Source organism: Nelusetta ayraudi, unplaced genomic scaffold, assembly GCF_046127955.1.
Source record: "Nelusetta ayraudi isolate G7.1 ecotype Tasmania unplaced genomic scaffold, CSIRO-AGI_Nayr_v1 ptg000026l, whole genome shotgun sequence".
NCBI lineage: Eukaryota > Metazoa > Chordata > Actinopteri > Tetraodontiformes > Monacanthidae > Nelusetta > Nelusetta ayraudi.
The window spans coordinates 2230422-2258219 of record NW_027466076.1 but is presented as its reverse complement, the minus strand read 5'-3'; the positions used below and the strand labels follow the sequence as shown (position 1 = coordinate 2258219).

Here is a 27798-nt window from a genome sequence, read left to right as displayed (position 1 = left end):
GACATACTTCAAAATTCTGCTCCTCGAGTTGTGCTAATTTCACTGTACGACGCTGGTTTGGGCAACTTAAACTGAACAACAGAACACTGCTGCACCTTCGACCATGGACACATGGTAATATGCAAATCCAGCGGCTGAGTCTCGACCGACGATCGAGCTTCATGTTTTATTCACGTCACATCAAGGTCTTCATAATGTAACCCAGTAATTCTTCGGCCGCCTGAGGCACATTCTGGTACACAGCTACACTTTTGAACACACATTATGAGAGGAACTTGAGCTCCGCTGATAGCGCTGAATGTATTATCTGTCATTTTTCAACAAAAAAAAATTCACTCATTAAAACATTAATTTGCTAGCCTTTCATTTAGATTTACAAGAGTTAACTCAATATTCCCCCCCCCCCCCTTATGCATGCGGCAAGGTGCTAAAATGCCATCGTCTCCGCAGGAAACCCTCCTCCTCCTCCTCCCCCTTCTCAGAGCTGACAGCGGCGGGAGGAGGCACATTAAAAATAGATTTAATGAAACTGGCTCTTTATGAAGAGACATTTATTAGATCAGTAGAATACATCACCACCGTCACCATCATCATGCCAAAAAAGCAGCAGCAGCAGCAGCAGCAGCACTTTTGTTTCGTTTTTTTTTTTTTCTTCTTCTTCTTCTTCTCATTTCCACGGTGTGTCTTTGCCAGACGCGGCGAGGCACCACCTTCCTCCCGACGACACCGGCGATCCCATCAGACATCTCGTCTCGTCTCCGCTCAGAGTTCCGCAACTCTATAAATGTTCCCGCTCCTCTCTATTTGTTCTGCGGCGGACGCGTCGTCGTCCGGAGAAGCTGCGGCCCTGCGGACATTTTGGACCCCCAACCTGCCTCGAGATCTGAGGAACATACCTACTAATACGGATTAGTGCCCTAACAGAAACACTATGTACAGATTCCAAACGGCTAATATTGTGCACTGCGTGAGCCTGAACAAAAACAAAAAAAACTAAACAAAAAACAAAAAACGAACAAGAAAAACGACAAAACAACGGCGACAACAGCCGGACTACACCATCACAGGAAACACTACAGTCGTATTCACATGCAGCTAGTACACACAGTGTCACACTTGTCGAACACAGAGCGCCGGGGGTCGGGTACGTTTACAGGAGTTTCACAGCTACATTCCATGATGGTGTTTGTTTTTCTGTGTTTTTCTTTTGTTTGTTTTTTTTTATGTTACATGCAGTGAGAGCGGCTCTTGGCGCTGCCGCCGCCACCGCCGGAGAGTCTGCGGCCGCGAGGCAAGTAAACGTGGAAGATTTCACACAGAATGGATACTGGCTTATTGCTTAACGCATCTGATATGTAATACATGTTGGATTAATAAGAAACCTGGAGTTATAGTTCCTTTTAAAAAAAAAAAAAGAAAGAAAGAAAAAAAAACCCTCCAAAGGTTAAATTAATAGAAAATAAAGCATGTTTGATTGATACTTTATCAATAAATACACACCTTTTGATTATGTTATGATAACAGCACATGGAAGAACTCTGTATGTTGTAATGCAATTAGCAGTGACTGGGACTTTTTTCTACGACCACCGACACTGAAAGGGAATAAGTGAAAAAAAAAAAAGAATCACAAAACTCGACTTTGTTTGAGAAGCTTATCCGCGGCATGGACGCACAAACACACACACACACACAAAAAAAAAAAAAAAAAAATTGTACAAAAATCTCCTTGCTTACCACTGATTTCACTCAGGAACATTATATTAAATAAACTTCTATCTGGTCAAACGACAAAGTTGACAAATAAGTGTGAGCCATTCCCTTTACTATGAGGAGGAACTAGAGTATTTACACATCTCAGCTACATTATATTGTTAACGAACGGCGAGCGTCTCTTGCAGCGTTCGGGCCTTTGCTATGTTTCATATTGTAATGAGTTGAGACACATTTTGAGTTAAAAAAAAAAAAAAAAATGACCCAACAACCTTTAACCTGTGCTTTTCCAAGAGCATCACTTGAGATTTTTTTTTTTGTCTATTTTGTGCTTGAGATCTGGTGGCGGCGAACGCGCTGAACCTCTGCAGCTCCGTCGCCTGGTCGCTTGTGAAGTAGCAAATGAGGCAGTTCCCCCCCCACCCCCGACCCCCCACCAGCTATTTTATTTGTATCTACACCAGGCCGACGCTGAGTAAAGAGGACACCTAACTAGCATGCCATGACACACTGACGCAGTCAGTCCTGCAAACGTGTCCGTCCGGTCCTTCTCGACGTACCCCTCCCCCTCCCCCCTCTGCATTGTTCCTGCCACAGAGGCCAGCTGGGATGAATGAACTCCGACGGTTCGCAACATCCCGTGTTCGGCCGTCCTCAGCACTAGGGGGCGCTCTAAACACGGCTGCCCACGCAGCGGTGAAACGCACCATTCGGCCAACTTTTACCCTCCCCTTCAAAGTCACGGTGAAAGGATAGTCTTCGTGTCGGTTTCGGAGGAGAGCTGCGGGTGAGTTAATCAGGGTGCGAGAATGAGAGCCGGCTGTGATTTTTTTTTTTTCCGTTGTTGGATCTTTTTTTTTTGTTTTGTTTTTCAAAGCGTTCAGAGTCAAAGGTGGCGAGTCTCAGACGCTGCGGGGAGCCCTCTCCAGCTCGTGGGTCCTGCGGTTGCGTCCCTTCTGCCTCTCCTGCAGGTGTTTCCACTTGGCCGCCAGCCCTTGAGCGTGCATGTGCGTGTGAGCGTTCATCACAACCTTCTGCTGCTGCTGCTGCTGCTGCTGCTGCATTTGAACCTGCTGCTGCTGCTGCTGCTGCTGCTGCTGCACCATGTGGGCTTTCTGCTTCCTGTGCTTCCTCTCGCGCTTCCACACCTGCTCGCAGAACTCGTCCACGCTGTTCAGGGTCGGGTGGTTGACCAGCGTCAGGAAGTCCCGGTACCACAGCCGCTGCACGGGGCTCTCCTGGGGCAGGGGGCGCTCCTGAGCGGCCGGGGGGTTGCTAACGGCCGCCTGGTCGCCGCGGTGCAGCAGGTCGTCCAGGCGCTCCGTGTCGATGACCTCCAGGGTGACCTTGAGCAGCGTCTGGATGAAGCCGTGCTCCACCGCCTGGCACAGGTAGATCCCGGAGTCCCTCTTGGCCAGGGTGCGGATGAGCAGGCCCTGCTCCGTGCGGATGAAGTGCTCCTCCGACTTGATCTGGAGGAAGGAAATCAGACATTGGCAGAGAGTCCGGGGCGAGACGATGAGTCACCCAGCCAAATAATCAAAGGTCCAGTGTGTAAGATTTGCCTTCATTTATGATTTTTATTAGGGAAGTCTGATATTATCGGATGATAAAGGCATTAAAAACTAATATCGTAAAATATTGGAATTTTTTTTTTTTTAATTTCTCCCGAATTTAGTAGTTATGCCAAAGAACGAATTCCTCGAATTTCCTGGTATTACTAAATAGTATATAACAATACTTTACTCGTCTACGCTTGATGATGTCATCAAACCGCATCGAAGCGTAACAGCATCGAAACGTTTCAGCAGAGTTGTTTCAGTGGTGGCTGGCTGCTAGCAAAATAGCTTGTTCGTAACTGACGACATCATGCGGGACATCCAGCATGATGTCAATCACAATACAAAATTAGCCATAATGTGTTAATTCCACGTCCGCATATATCGGAATCAGTTGATATCAGTCGATTTCGGTTGATTTTGGTATTGGAAATTAGGAGTTGGATAATATCGGGATGTCGAATATCGGTAAAAAAGTCGATATCGGACGTCCCAATATTATCCAACTTCTAATTTCTGATACCAAAATCAAACGATATCAACTGATTATGATATATGTGGTTCGGATATCGGTAAAAAAGTTGATATAAGACATCACTCATTTTTATATTGGTGCAAACTTAACATCCTGCCTGTAAATACATTAATAAAACGATAAACGCATCATAGACGCCCACCTGACAGTGGTCCTAAATACAAAACGCGCTGTCAAGCCTTTAAACAGCAACGGCGCAAAATGAAGAGAAGCTATTTGATAATCGACATTTCAAATCTGAGCAGTTCGGTGTCGCACCTCTTGCTTGCGGTCGTCGGGAGAGTGCTGGTACTGCCAGAACATCACGGCTCTCTGGGACTTGGGACTGCACTCGAGGAAGGTGCTGCTGTTCTCCACGCCGTACACTGTTTTATCCAGGAGGGTCGACCGGCCGTTCAGCTCATCTACACAAAAAAAAATTCAAAAATCAAACAAGGGGGGATTTTTTTTATTTTGTTTGCACAGATTTGTACTGTGCAAACACAGTAAAAAAATAAATAAATATATATAAATATATATATATACATATATATATATATATATTGTGTTTGCACAGATAATTTTTTAACTGCGGCCTCTGCTGTGAGGCTCCTCTCTCCATTTCAGTCACACAGCTCCGTCTCTTTTCACGATACTTAATCTTCTGGCTCAAAAAAATCTCCCACAATATGATGTTTTTCCTTCGTGGTGTTATGAAAGAGAGAGCGAGTGTGCGTGACTTTTATTTGGATGTTTTATTGGATGTTTGTTTGCGATTCAGGAATTTGGGACAAACTCCACTCCCTCGGTGGGACTTCCTGCAGAGTTTGCGGGGAACGCAAACATTTCGTTTTTTTGTAAAAGAGTGCTCTTACCCCTCCAAACCAGCCAGCTTTCAAGTGACATTATTTTTCTTTTGTTCTTTTTTTTGTTGTTTGTTTTATTGAAACGGGGCAAAATATTTATACGAGGGAAAGGAGGCTTTTTTGGAGCCTGACCACAGGGCCTTGCGACAGAGAGGAGACTTGGAGGAATCCCGGCCATGTTAATTACAGAGCTTTTGCAAAGGCCGGCTCTTATCTTCACACCGCCAGAAACGCATAAAAACACAGGCGCAGCACACGCATGCACGCACACACGCACACACACACACACTCTTCATCATCCTGCCAAGAGCCGACAGCGGCGCCGGGAGCCTCTGTGTTGGCCGATAGGAAACAGACACAATTGTTTTTTTTGTTTTTTTAAATTATTATGATTTCCCATGAAGCATTAAAGGGAGTTTTTCATTTTGCAATACCGTGATGCTGCAGATCCGAGCATTGTGTCAGCGGGTCTCCGTTCCTGATGTCCTGCCTCCTCGTTCTCCTGCGAGAAAAACACAAAAAGACAAGAAGACGTTGTTTTGTTTTGGTTTTTTTGCACACGTGGGAGAACGTGTGCGTGCACGATTGTTCCGAGCGCGGTTTTGGCGTCAACACAAACAGATCGGATCCTTGTTGTCGGCTTTTAATTAGGGGGAGGGGTTTGCGTGTGACGGCGGAGTCGCGGCTCTTATCAGTCATCTGGAAGTGACGTGAGACGTCGAAGCCGTCGAACCCAACTCCCCCTCCCCCACGACGGTGTTGACACTAAACAGCGAGACGTGAAACTATGGAGACGGCAAACATCCAAACCGACCGCTGTCGGGCTTCGCTCTCTGCCCGTCTCGCTAGCGGAGAGAGCGCTCCGATCAATAAGGCCCCGCGGAGCTTCGAGTGGGAGGCGGCGCGCTGATCAGTTTCCACCAGACCTCTGACACCTGCTGCCGCCTCGCTGGCAGTTCGTCGGCGGCAGCCTTCAGACGCGGCTCTTGCGGCTTTAAACGCGCGGCGGTGAGAGGAAAAAAAACTCCACACCAGGAAGGTTTTTATTTATAGCGTTCCACTGTATGTGTGCCTGAGCCTGAGTTTTTCACCTCTTACCCACCACCTTAAAGCAACACTATGTAGTTGTTCTACCTTGAAATACCTTGAGTTTTAAAAATGAGTGGGAAAAATCACAGTGACACAGCACCACCTGCTGATCTAGAACATTACTATATGGTCATATTTCTGTGTATATATAACTTTGGTTGCCTGCCCGGCACCCCCTCAGAAGAACACACCTGCCCTTGCTCAGCGACTCTCTCTTCTCATGCTCATCTATTCTGATGACACCTACTTTGGAGCACCTGCCTAAAACCAGGGTAAGTTGTGCAATTACATGAAAGTGAATCGCAACAAAAAGAGATTTTGAAGGTGTCAATTTAAGCTCTATAAAAAAAAAAAAAAGACGACACCACATCACTTAGGGCATTTTTTTTTTTTTTATTGAGTCCAAATTCTCATTCCCATGTTCAAAGCCCGGCTCCGTCACTTGCAGCGGTTCCCACCTCCAGAGCGTGTCGACTCTTTGGCGGGGACTCGCAAAATTACACGTGCACGCCAACTAAGATGTGATTAAACGCGGCATCTTGTAATTTGGCGGAGCAGTAAGTATCTGACTGCGCGGCGCGTAAACATTTTAAAACGCTAGCTGGGAGTTTGTTGTTGCCGTTGTTGCTGCGTGCAAGGTGTCGAGAGGTGTCTCGTAAAAAAAGATTGAACAAAAAAAAAACAACCTCCAACGACTGGGCGGCGGCGGCGGCGGCAAGTGTGTGAGCGTGTGAGCGTGCAGTCTGTACCTCTTGGCCATGGGAAAGTATCTGGAGCACTCGGTGCCGTCCCAGGCGCAGTAGGGGTCCCGCGCCAGGCAGCACTCGGCGCAGGCCTTCCCGTAAACCTCGCAGCGGTGCAAAGGCATCTGGGAGACGCCCACGTCCGAGCCAAGGTAGAGTTGTTGCTGCGCAAAGGGAGACAACAGGCCACGTGTTTGTTTGTTTGTTTGTTGACCAACTAGACAAGACGAGAGAGTACTGAGATCGAGACAAGTGAAAGACCTCAAAGTTCTTCATGGCTCCAGTGATGAGGCGAGGAAACAAAACCTTTCTTCTCTGTCATTTTGTATCAGTTATTACTATATTTTATATCTGGTATTATTTGTCGTTGGCTGAGTCCGCCCAGTCCGAGCCCGAGACAACACAGAGTAAAAATACCTCAGAGTCCGAGACCCTTAAAAACTGGTCTGGAGACCAAGACCAATCTCGAGCGCTACAACACAACACTCGGCGACGACAATCCGCCTGTTCCCGTCTCCCTCCCTGGGTGGCGCGCATTTACTCGAGTTAATGTGCCTATTTCTGGCACCACTCGTGTTTGTTTCGCGTGGAGAGACGCCGAGGCAGGAATGTGGACCGACGGCAGGCACGACCGCAGCCACTCGCTGCCCTCCTGCCTGTCAATTAGCCGACTTGTTTTGTCTGTAACTGCCATTACGCTGACAAGATAAACTGACTGGCAGAGAGGCAAAGTGTTTCATCTTGAAGCGTTTTTTTTTTTTTTTTTTTTTTTAAAAAGGGCAGAGACAAGCGAGCCTTTGTCCCGCCGGTACAGACAGGCGTTCCTTTGTTACGTGCTACGCGGTTGCGCAGGAAGGGGGCGTCACCTGGAGGAAAAGCCGTCTCAAACTCTCCAGGCTTTTTCACACAAACAGAAATAAACAATAGTTGAGCGTAGCAATTTGGATGCCATTTCAATTGCACTGTGTTTGTCTACATTTTTCAATGAATTCATTCACTTAAAAAAAAAAAAAAAAAAAAGTCCTCACAAAAGGTTTCACAGCGTTTTCCTCCGCTGCAGGGTTTTTTTCTGCCTTAATTTCAGGTTTCAATTTTTATCTGCTGTGAGAATTTTGATACGATACCTGTTTGGTTGAGAGCTCCATCGCCTTGATGGCCGTCGGCTCCTGCCAGGAGTGAAAGAGATCGACGGATCAAGATGAGTCTTGTTAAGTAGACTCGAAGATTGAACATACCGTAAGTAATGAGACTCACTCTGAAAACAGTCATTTCCTCCAGCAGGACTTCTTCCAGGTCGTGCCACGAGCCTCTGGGGATGGAAACCACTTTCAAGATTGTCCCAATGTCTAGCAAAAAAAGAAAAAATAATGTTCTTGTTCCAGTTTTTCTTCCATTACTGCATAAGATCTGCAGGAGAAGAGGCATTAATGCGTACCTGTGCCAATGAACATGACATCGTACTGGCCATCCTCTGCCTCCACTTTATCCACCACTATCTGGGTGAACTGGTAGTCCACATCTGTTTTGACTATGATGGGTCGATTGTTGATGGGGTACACAGGGTTGAACATGGCCGGGTGGCTCCTGGCGAAGGTGACGACATCGTCCGGGAAGTCCTTGGTGGTGTCGAATCCTCCGAAGGTCTTGCTTGGACACTGCAGGGAAAGGAAAATGATCCCGTGGCTGTGAACTCTGGAAATACTGGAATTAAATCTTCCAACAAACTGGCCATTGAGAAACAGGTTGTAACATCCTCACCGTGCCAGGACGCGGGTAGGGAACTCGACCCTGGAAGGGGACCCACTGGTAGTTCGGTCCGTCCCTGTGGGCGTAAGGCCCCAGGAACACTCTTCTGATGTCGGCCATGCTGTACACGCAAACCGCTGAGCCTTTAAAGATGTTGCTGAAGGGCAGAGAGAAGGAGTCGGATTCGGAAAGTGCCCCCCAAAAAAGAAGACAATAAACAAAACACAGGACGTGCATGCTGTGCACAAGTACTTCAGGGGACTTTACACTACCTGGAAGTAGTAAACACAGCATATATGATGGGGCTCTTGGGATCCTTTGTGCTTATGAGGAAAACATCCTCTAGAAGACAATACAGTGCACGTTACAAATGAACTCTCCTGAAACGAACTGAACTGAACTGAACCGTAACGTCCGGGAACGAAACCTACGCAGTTCGTCAAAGTGAGTGTCTATTCCGTTGCTGCCAGGCACGGAGCAGATGAGTCGAGCCTTTAGGAAGGTGGTCCACTTGTTCACCAGGCTCCTGTGACCTCCCAGGTCATTCTGTGGCACAAAGCACATTTACAAAAAAATCACTAAAGGTGTTTTTCCACTGGCTTGCTTGGCGTGAAGTCGTTCCGGTACGGCTCGGTTAGTACCAGTTTTCACTGGCCCCTACACGGTTTTCAAGAGTTACCATTTTGGTACCTGCTCCCTTGGAGGATCCAAGCGTGCTAAGCAGGGACCATAGTGATGACATAGCGCAGAGCAGGGTACTGATTGGGTAACAGTTTTGATGAAAGCCGAGTCGGAGTCTCTCGCAAAAACAAAAAAATAGCCATTTTTAAGTTTAATAAACAAAGTGTTTCATTCAGCATTGCCTTGCTATCTTTCCTCAGCTCTGGTCTGGTCTCAAAGCAGACTGTGTTTAGACTGTGACCTTGTGGGGATTAGCTGAAAGTTAATGGACTCTGGAGTTCTTCCACTGATTATACGAACACAAAAAAAAAATGAAAGACCATTTAGTGGCTATTTATGAAGAAAAAATCCTAAGCAATTAGCCATTTGGGTAATTAATTTGCATCACATCAATTTAGTGATGCCGATGTCATCACTTTATCTTTCCTCACAAGATTGTTGTTGTTGTTGTTTTATGGCTGGAGACTGTGTGGCATCAAGAACCGACCATGAAGAAAATGGCTGTATACATTTTCACATCCATACACATTTAGGAGATAACCTAAACTTTTAAATAAGTAATTACATATTTTCCCCTGTAAGAAGCTGCATTTCAGGTGGGAATTTGCTTTGTTTTTGGCCCAAGTCTGTGTCTTGTGCTTCTGAAAACCCTCTCACGAGATGTTGCATGTGCAGTATTTACAACTATTTCTCACAACATGCATCTAGAAGCCAGGTACGGAAGCAGCCATTAAAAAAAAAGAACTGCTTGTAAAAAAAAAAAAAAGTTGACGCTGTTGATTTATGAATCTGAACGTATCCAACAATGCAACGGCCCAAAACGAACACACACAGACACACATCTTGCATAATGGTTGGAACTGTCTAGCACAGCAGATTCTTGACATTCTGGGTAATTAGGCAGCCGCGGCACGAGGCGCAGCGTGCAGCTCAACAGAAGGCAGAAGGTTCGGGGCCAGATCTGCAGTCAGCTGGATGGATTCCTGCCTAATGAATACGAGCAGGATATGGAAGGAGTAAGACGATACGAGGCCGGCATCCGCTGCAGCTGGAGGGTGAGGCCGAGCCAATCAGCGCCAAAGCCTGGCGCTAGGCTAACAAACGGAGCCTGGCATTTGGAGCGTCATGGCCTCTCAGGTTCTGGTGACATTTAACGTTTCTCTCAGGTTTCCGTCAGCGGTGACGGACGAGGCGAAACAAAGCGGCTCTTCAGCAGGCTGGAATAATCTGAGATAACAGACGTTATGAAAGCCTCTCTGACATCCGTCAAGGGTTTCTTTTTTTTAATCAGGGGAGACTTTTAGCATCGGGCCCGTTTCAATTGTCTGTCGGGCTGTGTGTGAGGACTCGGAGAGAGCTGTGGCTACAGTGGTGCGAGGAGAACTTTACCTTGCAGAGCTGCCCGATGCGAGCGTGCGTGGCCTTCCCGGCGTGCTCTCCGTCGATGGCGTTCTCCTTGAAGAACAGGTATATTTTGTCGTCCTCCGGGTTGTCGCTCTCAGGAATGAGGTGAACGGCCACGAACCTGGGGTCTGGAACGAAACACGAAGACACGGGGGAAGAGAAAGAAGAAATTCTATTTAAATCTGCCATGACACTTTCATGTACTTCCAGATTTTAGTTTTGACCTTTTTTAATTTTTCCAAATTACAAATATCTTCAAGTAAAAAAAAACAAAAAACATGGATATGACAGGACATTTTCAACAACAATTTAATACTTTGTAAATGATACAAAAAAAGCATTGTGAATCTGAAATCTGAATCTGATAATCTTTAAAAAAAAATAAATAAATAAATAACATCGACAGATTTATATCTTTATAATCTCACAATATCTGAGTTTTTCTAAAAACAAACAAACAAAAATAAACACATCCTTCGTTTTTGCAGTTTTACATTAGAAGCCCTCCTGGGCTGAAACAAGCAAACCCATTACAGTGCTTTTATAATTCCACATCACTGCACTTCCAAGTTCTACTTAACATTGCTACATACAAGTAGCACACTGAGCCAATCAACATGAAAAAAAAAAAAATAACATCAGGGTCTCTCACCATTGAGCCAGCGGGAGTCGTGTTGCTCCGTCCTGATTGGGTGGTGCTTGCCAAGAGTCCGAAAGATGGCAAAGTCCCGCCCCATAAAGTCAGCTGACGTCCCAGCATAAAGTTCTCCATCTGAGAAAAAGAAAAATATTGCTTTGGTGCCAGATTTACATGGCACAGATGCAAAAAAACAGTTTGGCAGCTGTAAACAGCCAACGGAAGGGAAGAGGAGCCAGAACACATGTTCAGTTCAGGACTTTGTTTCCCCAAGAAGGACACGATGAACATCGGGAGTGTGAAATTGATATCAACGCTGTTGGCAGGGCCGAGGAGGGCGGCGGCAGCGGGCCGGAGTGACATACGAGGAGGGACAAGACAGAGGTGTGAGACATGGCAGGGGGGGGCATAATAATGTTGAGAAGGGGAGGGAGACAAAGGGGAGAGGAGATGGAGAGTGACGGGCTGGAAAATGGCCATCTGCTGGGTTAAACGCTCTGATATAACACAAGGTGACTGATAATAATTGGGGTTAAAGAGGGACGATATGGTCACGTAACCCTGGGGGTTTGCTTGCCAAGGAGGGGGCGGGGGGGTGTGCTCCATCATTATCGGCCGTGCACGCCCAGCACGTAAACTCACTGCAAGCGGATTGAAATAGTTTACAGCGCCTCCTCAACGAGGGGTGTGGAAACGCCAACTACAGGGGAGATGCACTCATTACAGATGAATCGTCACCCACGCCGACTCGGCTGCGCTTGTATATCTGGAGAAATTAAAGAGTCGGGGCGCCAGGCTGCTTCTTTAAACCCCCCCCGGGTTTCCACGCCGCCTCACCGGGACGGAGCACGAGCAGGCCGGCGGAGCACATCCGCTCTTAAAAACTCACCAATTAGCAAGGAGGCGGTGAGCAGCTTGGGATCGTAGGGACTCTTGCCCCTTCCGTTCTCCACGTGGGGCTCCAGCCTGAACACGCTGTCCTGGGAAATTTAGAGAGAGGGAGAGAAAATAAAGCGCAGGAAGTTGAACCCAAAGATAAATATAAGCTGAGCAAATAGTTGGGGTCTGAAAAGCAAAAGTGGAAATGTGAATCGTACTTCGAATATGCAAAACAAAATTTGCTTTACCAGTGTTTTCTGACAAAAGGTCTATCCAGCATTGTGCCAGCTTGACCAGCACAATAGTAGCTGCGTCCACATTCTGACTTATCTATCATGCAGACACTCTGGCCAGTAGGCCACTGTAGCCGCATTTCCATTACAGTTCTGCGCAAAAATAAAAGCAATATTTCTAAACTTTCGACAAAGTACAATTGCACACAGGTGTTTCTATTGAATGGTGTGAAGCACATATGACGTAAATTCTCGTAAAAAATTTTGCGGCACTTTACGAGAATTACGCTTTTGTTTGTTTATGTTTGTGTGCTGTCAAGAATGCTTGTTATATTTTTTTCTTTTGACTACAAATCCTTTCTCCTCTGTCCAAACATAACGCGCCATTTTCACTTGAAGTGATCTGGTGACGTAAATGCGAAAAAATCATTCCATTACACTTTTGCGAAATCTCTCTATCTTGATATGTCTGATTAACCACCTCATGACAGCATAAAAACCTTTTAACGATACTTGAGAAGTTTTTCCAAGTTTAGGTGTTTCCATTACGAGTTTTTTATCGTGATATTTAGGTTTTGCACAATTCTAGGGGTAACGGAAACCCAGTGACTCCACTTCCATCTCAATCGCTTCTATTTTTGCTATTTCCTTTTTTCACACCAACCGGTCAAAGCAGACGGACGCCCTCCAGAGTTGCGGTCTGCTTGAGGTTTCTTCTCCCTGGGAAGTTTTTCACCCCGTGCTCGCTCTGGAGGGTTGTTTCCATTGGTTTGCTTTTTTATTGTGCAAAAAGCCTTGAGATGCCTTTGGCTGTAATTTAGCGCTCTATAAATAAAAGTTCATTGAGTGATTGATTGATTACAGTGGTGTGTGGTCCCAGAAGTAAGCGTGACATCCAATTTTGGAAGAAGCACTGACACAATATCCGCTCCTGTGTGCCATTTATTTGAAATTTGAACCAAAATTGCTAAAAAACAAAATAACAAAAGCGGCAGAAGCAGCTGATTTTGACTCTGCAGCCAAAGTTTTAAATTCCGCACTCCTTGAAACGTATCAATACGCCAGAGAAGAAAATCCAACCAACACGCCTGTAGTTAAGTCTAATTTCCACTGTCTCTTCCAGCGGGAGAGTGAAAACGATAAATCTCATCTTTCGAGGAATCAACTGCGCTCATCAGACAAATTGCATCTCTAGCCACTGATCCATAGGCAACAGTGGGGCCGAGACGACTGCTGCTTCTGATTGGCTGCGAGCGGGACCCTCTGATGAATGGGAAAAACACATTTAATGGCCTGCATGGGTGACATTTGGAGGAGAAGAAAACAATTTCCCTTACTCATACTCGATGACAGCCGCGTGCGTGCACAACAGCTGTTCCGCATCGAATTTTCCACACCATTTCACCGAATCCCGCTGCTTTTGTGTGAGCCGCACGGTCATTTATCAGACGAATAAACAGCCTCGGCAGCTGTAAACATCAAAGCCCGGAGCGCGGCGCGAATTTCACAACTCTTCGTCGTCGGGCTCGGTGAAAACCGCGGAGAGGGAGGTAAGGGAAAGGGGAAGCGGGACGGCGGTTCGTACCTCCAGTTTCTTGCCCACCTCCAGGTAGGAGCACACCGGGTGAAAGGCCCCCGTCCCGCACACGTAGACGTGGGTCTGGTTGAACGGCTGGAGCACCTTGACGAAGTTGGAGCATTCCCTCTGAGTGGGGCAGAGACACGTGACAGGCGGTGAGCGACACAGAGCTCGATCGTCATCAAAGCCTCGGAGACACAAACGTTTTGCATGAGGACATCTGTGGCGACAGCAGCAAGATCATTTATCATTCTGTTCCCCTAGACACCCACACAAACCAATTCATTCCACCATTCAAGGAAATAAAGTAAGTGTCATTTTAATATTGGAGTCCTTAATTAACCACTAGATGAAAGATTGATGCATTATTGTGTTCTGGGACAAAGAAAATTAAAGTTGTGTCTGTTCCTGTGTATTTTTTAGAGTTTGGTACGCCCATGTTTACCTCGACCATTCCACATGTCCGCTACCATTTGGGATCACTGACTCAATTCCGCATTGAACTCCATTCTTACCAGATTTATAAAATAACATTCTCAAATTGACCATTATGAGTGCACGATTAACAAGTATGGGAACATTTTAGCGTTTTAGGAAAACCATTTCCAATGTCTAATTAAAAGTGATTGAAAGAATTCCATCGCCATCCCGTCATGTGTCCAGCACATCCTCACTGATTTCCGTGCACTTGTAATGTTTGTAGAGCATTCCAGTGGATTATTTCGTAAAGTTGGTTAGAATGGAGTTCAATGAAGAAATGAGTCAGTGACCAGGCAGTAGAACTCTAGAGATTATTCACATCCTTGTTGGTCTCAATGTGCCGCATCCCTACTCTGCCATACGACACCCCCCACTTTATCCCTCTGCTAACACGTGGCCGACCTGAAATAAAACCGACTGTGTCATCACATTTAGTGAGAAGAATAACGCTGCAAATTATGCACGACTAAGTTCGTCTGGCTTTTGGTGGTGTTGGTAGTGATGGAGCGGGGGAGGGGTGCAGGAAGCTGCTTTTGTTGCTTCAGCGGGCGCCTCTCCCTTGGATTAGCGCAATCTGGTTTTCGCTGCTGCCCCTGTCAAACTTCTGAGCGCTCAGTGTTGAGGATGCCAGAGGGACGACACGGACACTGAACCAGTGTCAGGGAATGTCGGTCAGCAGCTCAGAGCTTTTTGTCCAGCAACGCTGAGCCGCATCACAATTAAAAGTGGCTTTCGCAGCAGAAGTTGTTCAGATGACAGAAATTAATAAATCCTTAGTAGCTGCGTTTCCATTACAGGTTTTTTTGCTAAATAAAAGTGATAGTTCTAAAATTTCGACAAAGTACAATTGCGATTTGAAAGTGTTTCCATTGAATGGTGTGAAGCGCATAAGCCGTCATTTTCGAAAAAAATAAATAATTAAATAAAATCTCGTCTCGCGGGATGTAATTCTCGTAAAATCTCGTCCGGCGAGATTTACGAGAATTACGTTTTTCGTTTGTTTGTTTACATTTGTTTGCTGTCAAGAATGGTTGTTATGTTTTTCTCTTTGATTACTTGTCAAAAATAATCCATCTCCTCCTCCGTTCAAACATTCAAACAGCCTTTTTCACTTGAAGTGAACCCCCGTACGTCACGTCCGGTGACGCGTAAACACCAAAAGTGTTTTGATCACGTTTTTGCGATATACCTCTTTGTCAATACATCTGTATAACCACCTCATGAGAGCATCAAAACCTTTTGGCCATACTTGAGAGGTTTTTCGAAGTTTAGGGGTTTCCATTAGCAGTTTTTTTATTGCGATATTTGGGTTTTGCGCAATTCTAGGGGTAACGGAAATGCAGCTATTCAGTAATTACCAAAAGTGTTGTACAGAAAAGAAAAAAAACTTTTAAAACCTCCTTTTTCTTTTTTTTCTCTCTTGGTGAAAAATTAAGATTTGTGCAAAATTTTGCAAAGATATGAAATCGCTGTGTTTTATTTCCCCTTCTGCACTATCACACACTTCACACTCATCTCCCACATTCCTCCCTCGCTGCGAAAGCGCCCGGAGTGATTATTTAAAGAGCATCGGGGAGCATCGGCGGACCGGCTCTCGCACCATCTCCCTTCAATTCTCACTCTCCTCCCGCTCTCACAGAAACACCAGCCCTGGGGGCATCTTATTCATTTCTGCCACAGTGTTTACACAAAACACACAAAGGACTTCATGGAGCCTTGGACAAACCACAGAGAGGGCCGAGAGGAGAGGAGTGCAGCGCTCGCTCGCTCTGTTCTGGCCGGCGCCCAGGACGTGAACTGAGGCACGAAACAGTATTTCCACCATTTTCACATTCCAGCCTTTTGCCTCGGGCTCGATTGAAAGGCAGAATTCAAAACACGGACTCACGGGGGGGAAAAGACGAGTTTCGCCACAGACGCTGCTTCTTCTGAGAAACAGAGAGACTTGGTGCTTGGCTGTCTTGTCATCTGGGGATGGAGGTCTTAAAACCCCAGTCGTGCTTTTTTTTCCTTCCTGGTACCGACTCCATATTTCATGATTTGACAAACATTCTAAACAATGTTTTTATTGAGGCCACTTCAGTCCAAATACCAGTCCAGTGGCCTTAGGTTAACTCTAAAGACTACGATGACCTGGACGACTGAGAACCTTCACAGAAATATCTGAAACAAATGAATCGTACACATATTCTTCAAAGGTGCATATGTGTGACTGAGTGGGTCAATGGCACAACATTGCAGATATTGTCCTCAAGCCTCTAAGGGCTCATTTTCTTATGCTTAGAATGATATACCCCCCCTAAGACCTCTTGGGGAAAATTAGCACACACATCCTAAAAGCAGGAAGGGAGGAATGCGACTGTGTCTAACACCGCTGATCCCCGACTACATGACAATAGTTCTTACACATGTTCGGTTAAAGCTGGAAGTCTGACACAAAACTCACTGGGGCCTCACTCGATTAGACAAAGTCTAGGTGCCCACAGGCTTGAAAAGTGATTAAGGCCAAATGATGATCTCAGTCTTGGTCTCTTGGAAATTAAGACCAGACCGAGTGGGAGCAAGGCAGCGCGTCCGTCCACGCACAGGTACGAAACCAGCGAAACTGAGGAAAATATCCAAGTTTCCTTTTTATTCGGGTCTTCAGAGTTGTGTGTTTTTTGAAAGTGGAACAAAATGTATCTGAAAACAACATCCATGTTGGTGTTGGGGTGGACTAAACGCTGTAGGGGGAGTAGCTCTGCTCTTCTTACCGAGGTGTCTTTTCCTGCCCACTTGCACTCGTCCCTCCTGGTGGAAGAGGCCGGCCAGGGGATCTGCAACGCAAACACAGTTCCAGATCGATGTTACACGACGGGCCGATATAGCTGCAGCTTTGTGTGTGTGTTGTACAAGTTGAAGAGGTCACAATGCGATTTGTTATCCACTTTGTTTCAGTTTACTCCATTATTCATCCAGGTGGCCAGAGAGCATCTAACATGCCAGGCACAGCATGTGATCGTGTGCAACAGCTCCGCTCTGAAATATTTATGAGGCACTTTTGTGTAGGGGAAAAAAAAAGGCAAATCCCGGGATACCTGCGCTCCTGACTGGCACTCTGGGTGGAAGATGCGCACTTAAGTCGGTCAGAAGCGCAAACAGACTCACAGCCAGACAAAATGGATGGGCGGGAAGAACAACTAGACTCAAGTTTGTGAGTCCCTTTGTTTGCGTTACCTTTGCGTAGTCCCTGCTGACATTGAGGAGGTTGAAAGAGAAGATGTGGTCCTTGGCTCCCACCACCAGTCTTCCTCTCTCCTCATCCAGCAGGAAGGTATGGTAGGCCGAGCTGTTGGCCAGGCCTTCAAACGTCACAAGGTTGTTGGACTCCAACATTTCTGGAGGGGAGGGGAGAAAAGTAAACGGTAACTTGCAGTGAAAATCTCTGAATGTGAGCCCCCCCCCTCTTCTGAGGAGCAGCAGGAAACCGTCGCTGGAACTGAACCCACAACTTTCTAGACATGATGTAATGCCAATCTCCACTGCAGCCACCGAAGAAAGGAAATTATGTTATGGCTAGGTTTAGACATTTACTTTTTATCATTTGTTAACCTCAAAAACTCCCGAAAACAGTGTATTTAGCACTGTGTTAACAGACACTCTCTAAAAGTTTCCTTGTATGGAAAGAGATCACATAAGTGAGGCAGCTGTGCAGTGGTCTCAAGGTACTAGTGCCCTTTGTGACATCACAAAGGGATGATTTCATTATTGTGCCAACTCTCCCGTTCCACACAAACACAACTTGTACTGCTGTCTCAGCGTCTCCAACAAAGGCATTAGCCGTTTGGCTATTTTGGTAACAGCCTCGACTTTTTCTTCTCTTAAACACCTCCTTTATCTCTTCTTATTTATGTATAAGTGCCGTGTTGTAAAGGCTTTCTCTCCTTTTCACTAAAAAGTACAAAGCCCTCTGTCGGAGCAAAGCAAACGACAGCCAGTGGAGAGCCAGCCGCCGAGCCAAATTGGACTGAGCAGGCTCATGGCGGCACTGGGAACCAATGAGGCGAACTGCTGTCTGCATGAGGAAATGACCTTGACCACGGCGGCCAGCGAGGTGCAGTCAAACTGGAAAACTGGGAGGAATAATATACGAGTTTGGCAGAGGCGCCAGCGGCCAAACCGCACCGGCCATTTGGACGCGTTACTACGGGCAACAGCGAACGTTTTGCTGTGTAATGCGACGACGGCCTGCCAAGTCTGGCGCGGAGGCGACATTTGCTTTCACAGCGGAAATCCGAAACTTGTAACAAACGGCCATTGAGGGTCTAATTACTGTAATGACCTCGATAGAAGCCATTCTGGCTGTAGCATTATAACATTTTAACACCTTTCGGGTGACAGGTGTTTACACACACATGCACGCACCCACGCACGCACGCACGCACGCACGCACATACACACACACACACACACACACACACACACACACACACACACACACACACACAGGTACGTCAATGTTTTGTCCTTCTAACTATTTGTGCGCCAAAACCCTGCCCATTCATATATGGAAACCATTTTGAATCATGAGCTATTTAGCATTTCTATTACATTGGGGGGGACCCAAGGGCGCAGAAATGAGAAAGCTGCTGTTTAATAAAAACACAATAAATGATTAAAGGGCCCATATTATGCAGAATGCTGGTTTCTAATGGTAAAATGTGCCCCTACACTGTGGGGCAGGGAAGGAGGGCAGTGGAAATTATTTTTAAAAAAATAATAAGGGAAAGTCAATTCTGTACATTTCACGTCTTTTTACTTTTTCGCTCCAGATTTTAGAAAGCGTCCGCTGCAACGTGCAGTTTAGGAAATCAAACCTTTGTGATGTCACAAAGGGCACTGATACTGACCATAACATCATCTGGGTATTTCTTTGTTCGCCCCCTTTTTAATCTGCTTCCAAACAAAGTGGCACTTACAACATTTAGCTCAAGTTTAAGTGTTTTTGCTGGTGGTTGTAAACAAAGGGCTAAATATGCCATTTTCCAAATATCTTTTGTTTTGTTTTTTTTAGCTCATGTAATTTGCTTCACTCGAGTCTATAGTACGAGGTAAAGACCTGCAAGTGCGTTCGACATGGACTTTTACATTTACTTAATGTCTATTCATTTTTCAATTTGGATTTTTTTTTGTTTTTGTTTTTGTTTTGTTTTTTTAAAAAAACAATAAATATTTAGCTTTTTATGTTGTTCTATTTTGATTTTTTTTTTTTTCGTTAAAAATTGTTGTGAATGATTCAACCTCGAGAGCAGTTTTCCATACTTAAAAACAGTCTTGACCTTTCCTACAGGGCAGCAGAGTGAAGATGTTTCACTCTTTTAAACGTGTCCAAGCGTCGCTGTGTTTGTCCGAGCCTCTGCGACAAAGGAGCTTCTGAGCAAACAAAAGACTTCCTGTGTGCTCTCTTCCTCTCCCCCTCTTTGTTGGGGAGAAAAATAACAAAAACGTTCATGAATGTTTCAGTGATAAGGACGCGGCGCCACAGCCCCGCCCCTCCACTCCATCGGCCCTCCACTCCACCCCTAAAGTGTGTCAGAACCCGAGAGAACGAGAGGACACAAGCGAAGGTACCACGAGAAAGAAGGCAACCAGTCAGAGACGGCGTCCCGCTGGCAGGCTTTACTCATTCATAAAGTCCTCGAGTGGAAACCAGGTTAAGCAACGGTCACCAATGTTTGCTATCTGAACTTTGACAGCCGGTTTTCTGCGGAGATGAGAGTTTAAAATGCCTCTTTGTTTGCGCTTGGCGTGACCTTCGACTCGCCTGAAGCACCGAGTTCCTCGCCGGAACCGACGGCCCCTTCACAGTCACAGTTCGCTAGAAATCTCCTGCATGTGTGTGGATATATTTCCAAAAGTTCAGGCGGGTCACATATTGTAGAAAAACTGGAAAATAACTTGATAGAAAATATGGCAAACACACACACACACACACACACACAGGTATTATGTTCTTTCTGAACATAATCATATTTATTTCTGCTGACCAAGAACACTTGAACCAAAACTAAAAAAAAAAAACTAAACTTTTTGATATAGTGCCATTGTGAATGGCGTGCTTCTTTTGTATTAAAATCCCCCCGATTGCTTGTGCTGCCCTTGTCATTTTTTCTATGCTATGAATGTTGTTTTTTTTGCTGTTTAACGGTCTCTTGTAGCAGGGCCATTTTGGTCATTTCGCTGCACACACAGTATGATGATGTGCTGTAGAACAGCAAGAAAAAAAATTAGAAGTAGAGTTAAAAATTAAGTTGATGAACTAAAACACCCCCCCAAAAAACAAAAAACAAGCAACATCTAAATTTGGAAAAGAATTGACGGAGGGGAAGACAGCTGTGTTGTGGAGGATGCACGGCCGAAGCTCCAGTGTCCGACTTCCTGGTTGGTCTCCGTGTAGCACTGTGGCATCCCGTCAACGCGCATGCGACCGCGACTCACACGCGCGCTCACAGGATAGGCAGCGCACAATGGGTTAAACAATCTGTGCCCCGGTTGTCATTGTCTCCGTGACTTAGGCGGTTTCCTGTTCCGCGGACCTGACAGACGCAGATGGTCCCGAAGAGGGCGAGCTCCTCGGGCCAGTAGACGTCTGCATAACGCAATAAGCCCACCGAGATTTGAAAGTGCGTTTGAAGTGGTGAGACCGGGCTTTTCCATAGGCACCCAGAGACATAACGGGATTGAAGCCTCACGTACAGCAACCATTCATTTGGAATTCAAATTTAAAAGACATTTCCAGATTTAATGCCGACCCGCCGCATTAATAGGTCTGTAAATTTCAACACGGCTTCGCTCCGGGGCTGTAATATGTGCTTTATTAGATCATTTATCTTGGCATATTAGTAATTTCATTTTACGAGGGGATTACTGGGTCTCCGCATAACGCAGCCGTAGTGTTCAACGTTGAATGATAAAATAAAAAATAAAAAAATCCTCAAGGTCAAAAAAAAAAAAAAAAAAAAGGATTGCAGGAAAAGTTTTTTTTTTTTTCTTTACGACGGTCCAAAGCTGTGTCCCAGATTTATGTTGCGCCGTAGCCTTGGTGATCATTCATTAGCGGATCCAGCGTAAGCCATCACCGGCTGCACAATAACAGCCGCCTGCTACCTCTGGCCCTCCATCACCTGCGCCAAGGCCGACGCTTTTGTGTGGGAGAGAGGCAGCGAGCACAGGAGAGGAGCCGTCCTCCAACCGAGCTCAGCCAAAAGGGACGGGAATTAGTTTTCCTCTGACAAATTATAGGGAGGAAAAAAATATATATCTCTTTTCAACCATCTGTCAGCCAGGCAGGTAATTATGTAAACACAAAAATGTGGGCGTTAATGGTTCACCTGGAATCGCAGGGGGGGAACCATAATAACAATCTCAGGTAGTCGGTGCACAATCAGTTTATCTGTGGGAATTACAAGCAATTAGCCATTAAATTGCCACTCCCGTTTTGTAAACAGGATGGTGTTGGAGGTTGTTGATGTTGTAAAAATCGCGCAGACGCGCTAAATTGCACTCGAGCTTCCCCTCAAAACCGCAGCCGCCCTCTCGCAGAGGGCAGAGAGCGCCACCGTCACGTACGCCCACCGTACGGCTACACCATGGCAACACACCATTCAGCAGAGACCAAGTTATTTAAAGCCGTTCACCCAGAGACTCACACTCGGTGGGTATTGTGCGTAATCCATGTGTTTGTGAAACATGCACCTCGGGCCGACCGCTACGAAGCAGGATGTGTGGTTAGCAAGGTAGCCACAGGGCAACTTTGACTTTTTTTCCGCACAACAAAAGCTGATTAATTTCTTACCAGCTAACTTTCAGCCACTGCTATGGTGTGTGTGTGTGTGTGTGTGTGTGTGTGTGTGTGTGTGTGTGTGTGTGTGTGTGTGTGTGTGCTTGCATGCATCTGGGTGAACTTCTTGTGCCTTTCTGCTAGCTAAGGACAAACCGCATCACAGTTGTCCTGATGCCAGCAGTAGAACAAGACGATCTGGTTTGCCATTAATTAAAATTATTATTTTCCTCTTGGTGAAACCACAGCATGGCAGCAGGCACGTCAGAAGCTGGCTATTGCATTTCGCCCCAGGGAGAAATGCACAAACAGCAGCAATTAGCGATAAGCTAGCACAATGCTCAGACACCTTCATGGAAGGGGTCAAACTAATGTTCGCGTCTTCGAAACTTATTTCCTTCGGCTCCATCTCAGTCTGAACCGTGTTAGTGCCCTGTCAAGCCTTGCAATTCAGTTCCACCAATCACAGTTGTGGCAATCTGTGTAGCTGTGGCTAATTAGGGGCAGCATTCCCAGCGGGCCGGTCGCTGGGTTGAAATTTATCACGGATGTTTCTTCTTGCACGTTGCGTCTCCCTTTGCCCACTGTCTGTTGAGTGCAGCCTGGTTGATGGCGCAATCACGTTTTGTGCAATTGAACATTTCATTTGGTGATGCTTGAAAGTAACGTGGCTTAAAGTAAGTGACAAAACAGATACTAGGAAGAGCAAAAACAGTGATGAAAATTGGTTTTAGCAGTTTAAGCTCGATAGTTATTTGTCTAAATCCACTAAAGTATAAAAGCCCAGATAGATGGGTATTGACGAGATGCTAATGTTTGACTTTATTACTGTAGATATAATGGGGGGGCGGGGAGGATACTGTTCACAATCTGCTCTTATTAAACAGATTGTGAAGCAGATTCAACATATGACTCCAAGAATGACTTTCACCTTCAACTTTCACAAAAAAAACCCTCTGTGTGATTAGCAGATGCCACAGTTCTTTATCGTAAAAATTTTGGGCTAAAGCTAATGCTAAGGCTACTTTCGCAGCAGCACAGAAACACAGGTGGATCAGCAAATGTTTGGCTATGTAACAGGTGGCAGCTGCTGCCTCTTTTTTTTCTAACCGGCTTCCAACTTTGTGGCCGCGGGGCCGTCAAGATCCCGCAAGCGTCTCTTTCAACCGGCTGCTGCGTTCCCCCCCCCCCCTCCTGTTGTTGTTGCTGCCTGTTTTCACTTCGTCGTCCTTTCTCCCAATTTATTCGGCGACGCAAAAACAACTTCCCGTCTATTTCTGTAGCACTTCTCCATAACAATGGAATTGTCGATAGAGGGCAGAGGGGGCAGGAGGGAGAGATGGGGTGAGAAAGACAGAAAGAAGCAGTGAGAGAGAGAGAGGGAGAGAGAGAGAGAGAGAGAGAGAGAGAGAGAGAGAGAAGGGGGCAGATGGAGCGGATGCGAAGAATCAACAGTCCCATGTGAGACCGATAAAAATAAACTCTTTTAGCCTACATTTTCTCCGCCTTCCTCTCCTCTACTGGAGGGCACAGGGAGCTTCTTCGTTTTTTATTTTTATTTCTAAGTGCTTCCTAAGAAATGCATAAACACATCTGAACAATAACCCACGTGTGGCGACGCTGTACGCAGGCGGGGCCGCCCGACGCTCGGCAGCGGCGCTCGTCTCCCCCCCACCCGCGTGACCTGACGTCATGACGGCGACGGCTGACGTGGTGCGACTTCAGCTGTCATCAGTGGGGTTTGGTGGATTTTCTTGTTTGGCTTCAACTCACTCATAAGCGGCAACACGTTTTGAAAGTATTTAATAATGTTTGTTTTTTTTAGGACACTGGGATAAATTGTTGGGTATTTTGGTTTGGCTGTGTTAAAAGTGTCTTGGAAAATCTGATATTTCTTAAAAAGTCAAAAAAAAAAAAAAACTTAAGATGAATGACCAGAACCCACCACCAGGGTGCACAAGCTTATATAAAGTGAAACCGCCAGTGTGAAAGTGACTTTGGCCTGTTGTAGCAGGTGTGCTGACTGTCGAATGACGACAAAGACAAACGTAGCCGCTCTGATTAAACGACGAGGCGCAAAGAAAAACTAAACATTATTTTTTTTGATGTCATGGTGCGGTTTCGCTTCGAGTGCTGCCTCCCCCACCTCCCCCCCGGCTGGCAGAGGGTGAGGAGTTTAGCCATGCGGCAGCGAGAGCGGCCGGCCTGCTCGGGTGCGTGCGTGCGTGCGTGCGTGCGTGCGTGCGTGCGTGCGTGTGTGCAAAGTCCTTGGCTCGGCTCAGAAAAGGGGCGGACAGGTCGGAAAGAGACGGAGTAAATTTGGCAGCGCGGCCGCATCCTATAAAAGCCAAAGTGCCCGCTCTGCCTTCCCGCTGGACTGTAAACAGCAAGTGCCGTTCTTCTTCTCGCTCTGATGAACCTGCAGGCCGCGTCGATATCTCTTCGTACGAGTTTATCCGCCTCGGAATCGGGGCTCTGGCTGCGAACAACGGGCTTGCCTCGTCGTCAGCCGGCCCCGTTCGGCCGTCGATCCAGTTGGAGCTCGGCTCGTGTTTGGCTAGCCGCGGGGCATCGCCGTCATCTCCGCTGCTCTCCTGACCCTCAAACCATCACTCGCAGAAGATCCGCAGGGGTCCCGCGAGGTTTCGTGGCAGGCGAGGTCTGGGGTGCGTGGGCGGGAGCGGCTGCGTTTTCAGCGTGTCGATGGTCGCTGCTGCTGCTGCTGCTGCTGCTGGTGGTGATGGTGGTGGTTGGTTTGGAAAGTGGCAGAGCTGAGCTCGCTTCAAAGCGGGTACGAGCTCTTGTTGTGGCAGCCTGAAGTTGAATTTTCAGATTTGGCTTTTTTTGGGGGGGAAGGAAGGAAGGAAGGAAGGAAGGAAGGAAGGGAAAGTGGAAAAACAAAGGCTTTCATGTTGCCCCGCGCTGCTTTTCTCAGTTTTCCCAGCGACCTGTAGAGGTCAGAGTTCCTTCACCTCAAAGTCCCCATGTGGCAGCGGGACGTCAAACTTGCTCTCCCACGGCGGCGGTGGCGGCGGCAGCGGCGCCGAGGGAGCGAACCAGCCAAAATTTCCTTTTTTCTCCTGCGGCAGAAGGTCTGAATATGCCTCGCGCATATCACAGGGGTTATACATAATTTATACGGCGGTATAAATGATTCATAACGCAATAATCCCACGTCACTTGCCTAATGGGAGCGACTGTGGATGATAATGCTCGGCACTATTTTATGACTAATATTTCCAACACAGCCGCAGACTGGGGGGGGGGGTGGGTAAGCGATACCTGCCGAGCGGCATCTGGCCGCGGTTTCTGAAGACAGAGCCAAATGTGCTGCCGCTAAATGCAAATGAGACCTAATGGGAATTATGGGATGGGAGCGAGAGAGAGAGAGACAGAGAGAGAGAGGTAGAGAGGGCAGCCAGATGAACAGAGCGCTGGCAGGCTGCTACCTGAAGGCCCCACCAGCTAATAGAGATATCACTGCACGGACGTGTTGACTCAAACTGACAACGTGTTGTTTTAAATGACTGATGCTCACAGGTACCATTAGCCAGCTACAGATGGCCATGTGTTATTTTGGGTTTTTTTGCATGTGTGTGTGTGTGTGTGTGTGTGTGTGTGTGCATGCTCGCGAGCATAATTATGGATCTCCCCGGCGCCGAGCGAGAAACATTTCACTTTGGGGAAGGAAGCCATCTGCTGAAACAGACCTGCGCCATTCATCCTCAGTCTAATTACCATGCAAGGGGAGGGGGGGTAGCGAAGCGGAAAAAAAATGACAACCGGGGAAAACATTAAAAAAAAAAGAAGTAATAGGGGAGAGGATGGAGGGGGGAGGGGAAGGGGGGATGAATGACATCCAGTTGCCAGGGAGGTTGTTTGTGGCACTTTTCAGGGCAAAACTGACAACACGAGTTGATCAAAAGAGGGACGGACGCACAGGAGGATCAGTCTGCGGTTGTCTCCGAGGCGTAATAACAGAGCGGGTCGTTCATTATCGCTGATATCACCGATTCATTCCGAGCAGAACTAAAAGGCTCTCGGGAGCGCGAGCGTTCAGCTGAAAGAAATGCAGGAGTCTCTCTTTTAATTCAGAGAGGATTGAACGGATCACACTTCACACAGCCAGAGCGCACCCCGCAGTAATTATTATTATGATCTCAATTATTTATCATTCTACAGGCATTGGAGTCTGAGGGGCCTTTTTATTTGCAAGCCTCTTAGAGGGGGGTGGGGGGGGTTTGCAGGTTGGATTCGCAGGAAACAAAGTGGCTCTATCGGCAGTTAAAATGCAACGTCTCGCCGTTGGAGAAACTGACCTTTGTAGGAGAGTTTAAGACGGGGGACGTTGCTCTTGGCGTGCTGCTCTCCTCTGCCCTCCGTCCAGAGCAGGAGCACCCCACACAGCAGCCAGACGCTGCCCCAGAGAGAGCCCATGGTCCTGGGGTGGAGTTTGGAGATGTCCTTCAGATAGTTGCCTCCAGGGTGGACGTTCTCTCTCTTGTCCGGTGCCGCAGGGGGAAAAAAAGCTATTCTGGTGGAGGTAACGCTCCTAGTGTTCCGCAGGTTTCGATACGAAGCCTCTGGTCAAGTCCTGGCTCAGCAGATATTAATAAACACTGAATTAAAAAATTTTTTTTTTTAAATCCCAGCTTTCAGGGGTCAAAAATTAAATTCCAACTCCAGAAGAGCAGCGACCTGCAAGGCAGATTGGAGGATCATGGGTCAATGTCACAGCAAGTTGGAGCCTCTCACACGTGTGACTCCAAGTTAAGCTTAACCAAACCAGAGCTCGAAAACAAAGATAATTGCCGGGGACGGTCTGCGGACGGCGACCGCCGCTGATTTTCGGCGCTCCTGTAACTCACCCAGCGTGCAGCTCCTCAGCCGGCGTGCGGCCATCCACGTTACCGCCGAGCGTCGAGTTCAAGAGGGAGAAACTGGTCCAGTTGGTTCTTCTTCGGGCTGATAATCCAGTCCGCTTGGTAAACACGATCTGAGACGGCTCTTCTTCTTTCACTCACTCATTTGAAAAAAAAAAAAATGGAAAAAAAAAAGATCTACCTTGCTCTCTCATTTCACTGGGCTGCTCCGTACGAGTTGAGCCCCACTCTGGGCGCAGCGCTGTCCTGTCGCTACCGCACGAGGCTCACAGTGCAACTGAGAACAGCTGAGATAGACGGCATAGTCAGAGAGAGGGAGGGTGGGAGGGCCAGGAGGGAGGGTGGGTGGAAGTGGGAGGGAGGGGGCAGGAGATAGAGAGGAAGAGAGGGAAAGAGAGAGAGAGAGAGAGAGAGAGAGAGAGAGAAGGATTAAGTGTAGGTGGGAGAGAGGGTGAGAAAGAGCATGAAAAAGCCTGGGAGAAAGACGAGAAAAGAGTGAACGGCAGAGTAGTGGGAGAGAGGAAGGTGAGGGCAAGAGGCTGCAGAGAGCTTCGAAAACAGAAAAACAAGGCACAACAATAGTAGAGCGGATCGCTCGCAGGAAGTTCAGTGTCAGGGGAAAGAAAATTGGAAAAATGCTCAAACACGTGAAACCTTTTTTTTTTTTTTTTTTTTAATGTTTTGCAAACAGGGAACACTGAAATAGTTCAGTTTTAAAGCAGTCGCTTCCCGAAATTCAGGCCTCCGCAGATTCCGCATAACTTTCTCTGTGTTTGAAGTGACATTTCTTCCAATTCAAGAGATTTCTTACAAAGATTCATGAAAAAATAAAGTCTTGTTGAATCTTACACCTTAATAAAAAAGGGCAGGTATTGTCAAGTCAGATGTAAATATAATAAAATTACAAAAAGGACAGTTCACAGCCCCATTATTATACGTTATGAATTGCCCCAAGAGGGGGATTAAATAATTTG

General features: G+C 46.7%; 1 protein-coding gene across 1 annotated transcript; it reads right to left on the bottom strand.

Annotated features, from left to right (window-relative positions):
• Positions 1 to 534: 534 nt before the first annotated feature.
• sema3ab (sema domain, immunoglobulin domain (Ig), short basic domain, secreted, (semaphorin) 3Ab) lies at positions 535 to 27097 on the bottom strand. Its single transcript, XM_076028940.1, has 18 exons — positions 26810 to 27097; positions 26261 to 26639; positions 17339 to 17499; positions 16876 to 16938; positions 13649 to 13768; positions 11841 to 11931; positions 10967 to 11086; positions 10300 to 10442; positions 8661 to 8775; positions 8502 to 8571; positions 8242 to 8386; positions 7919 to 8138; positions 7738 to 7829; positions 7608 to 7649; positions 6490 to 6647; positions 5086 to 5153; positions 4065 to 4210; positions 535 to 3184 (listed from the first exon to the last, which is right to left on the bottom strand). The coding sequence occupies exons 2-18, from the start codon at positions 26376 to 26378 to the stop codon at positions 2615 to 2617; spliced, it is 2442 nt and encodes an 813-aa protein (XP_075885055.1). The 5' UTR covers positions 26379 to 26639; positions 26810 to 27097; the 3' UTR covers positions 535 to 2614.
• Between the last annotated feature and the right edge of the window lie 701 nt (positions 27098 to 27798).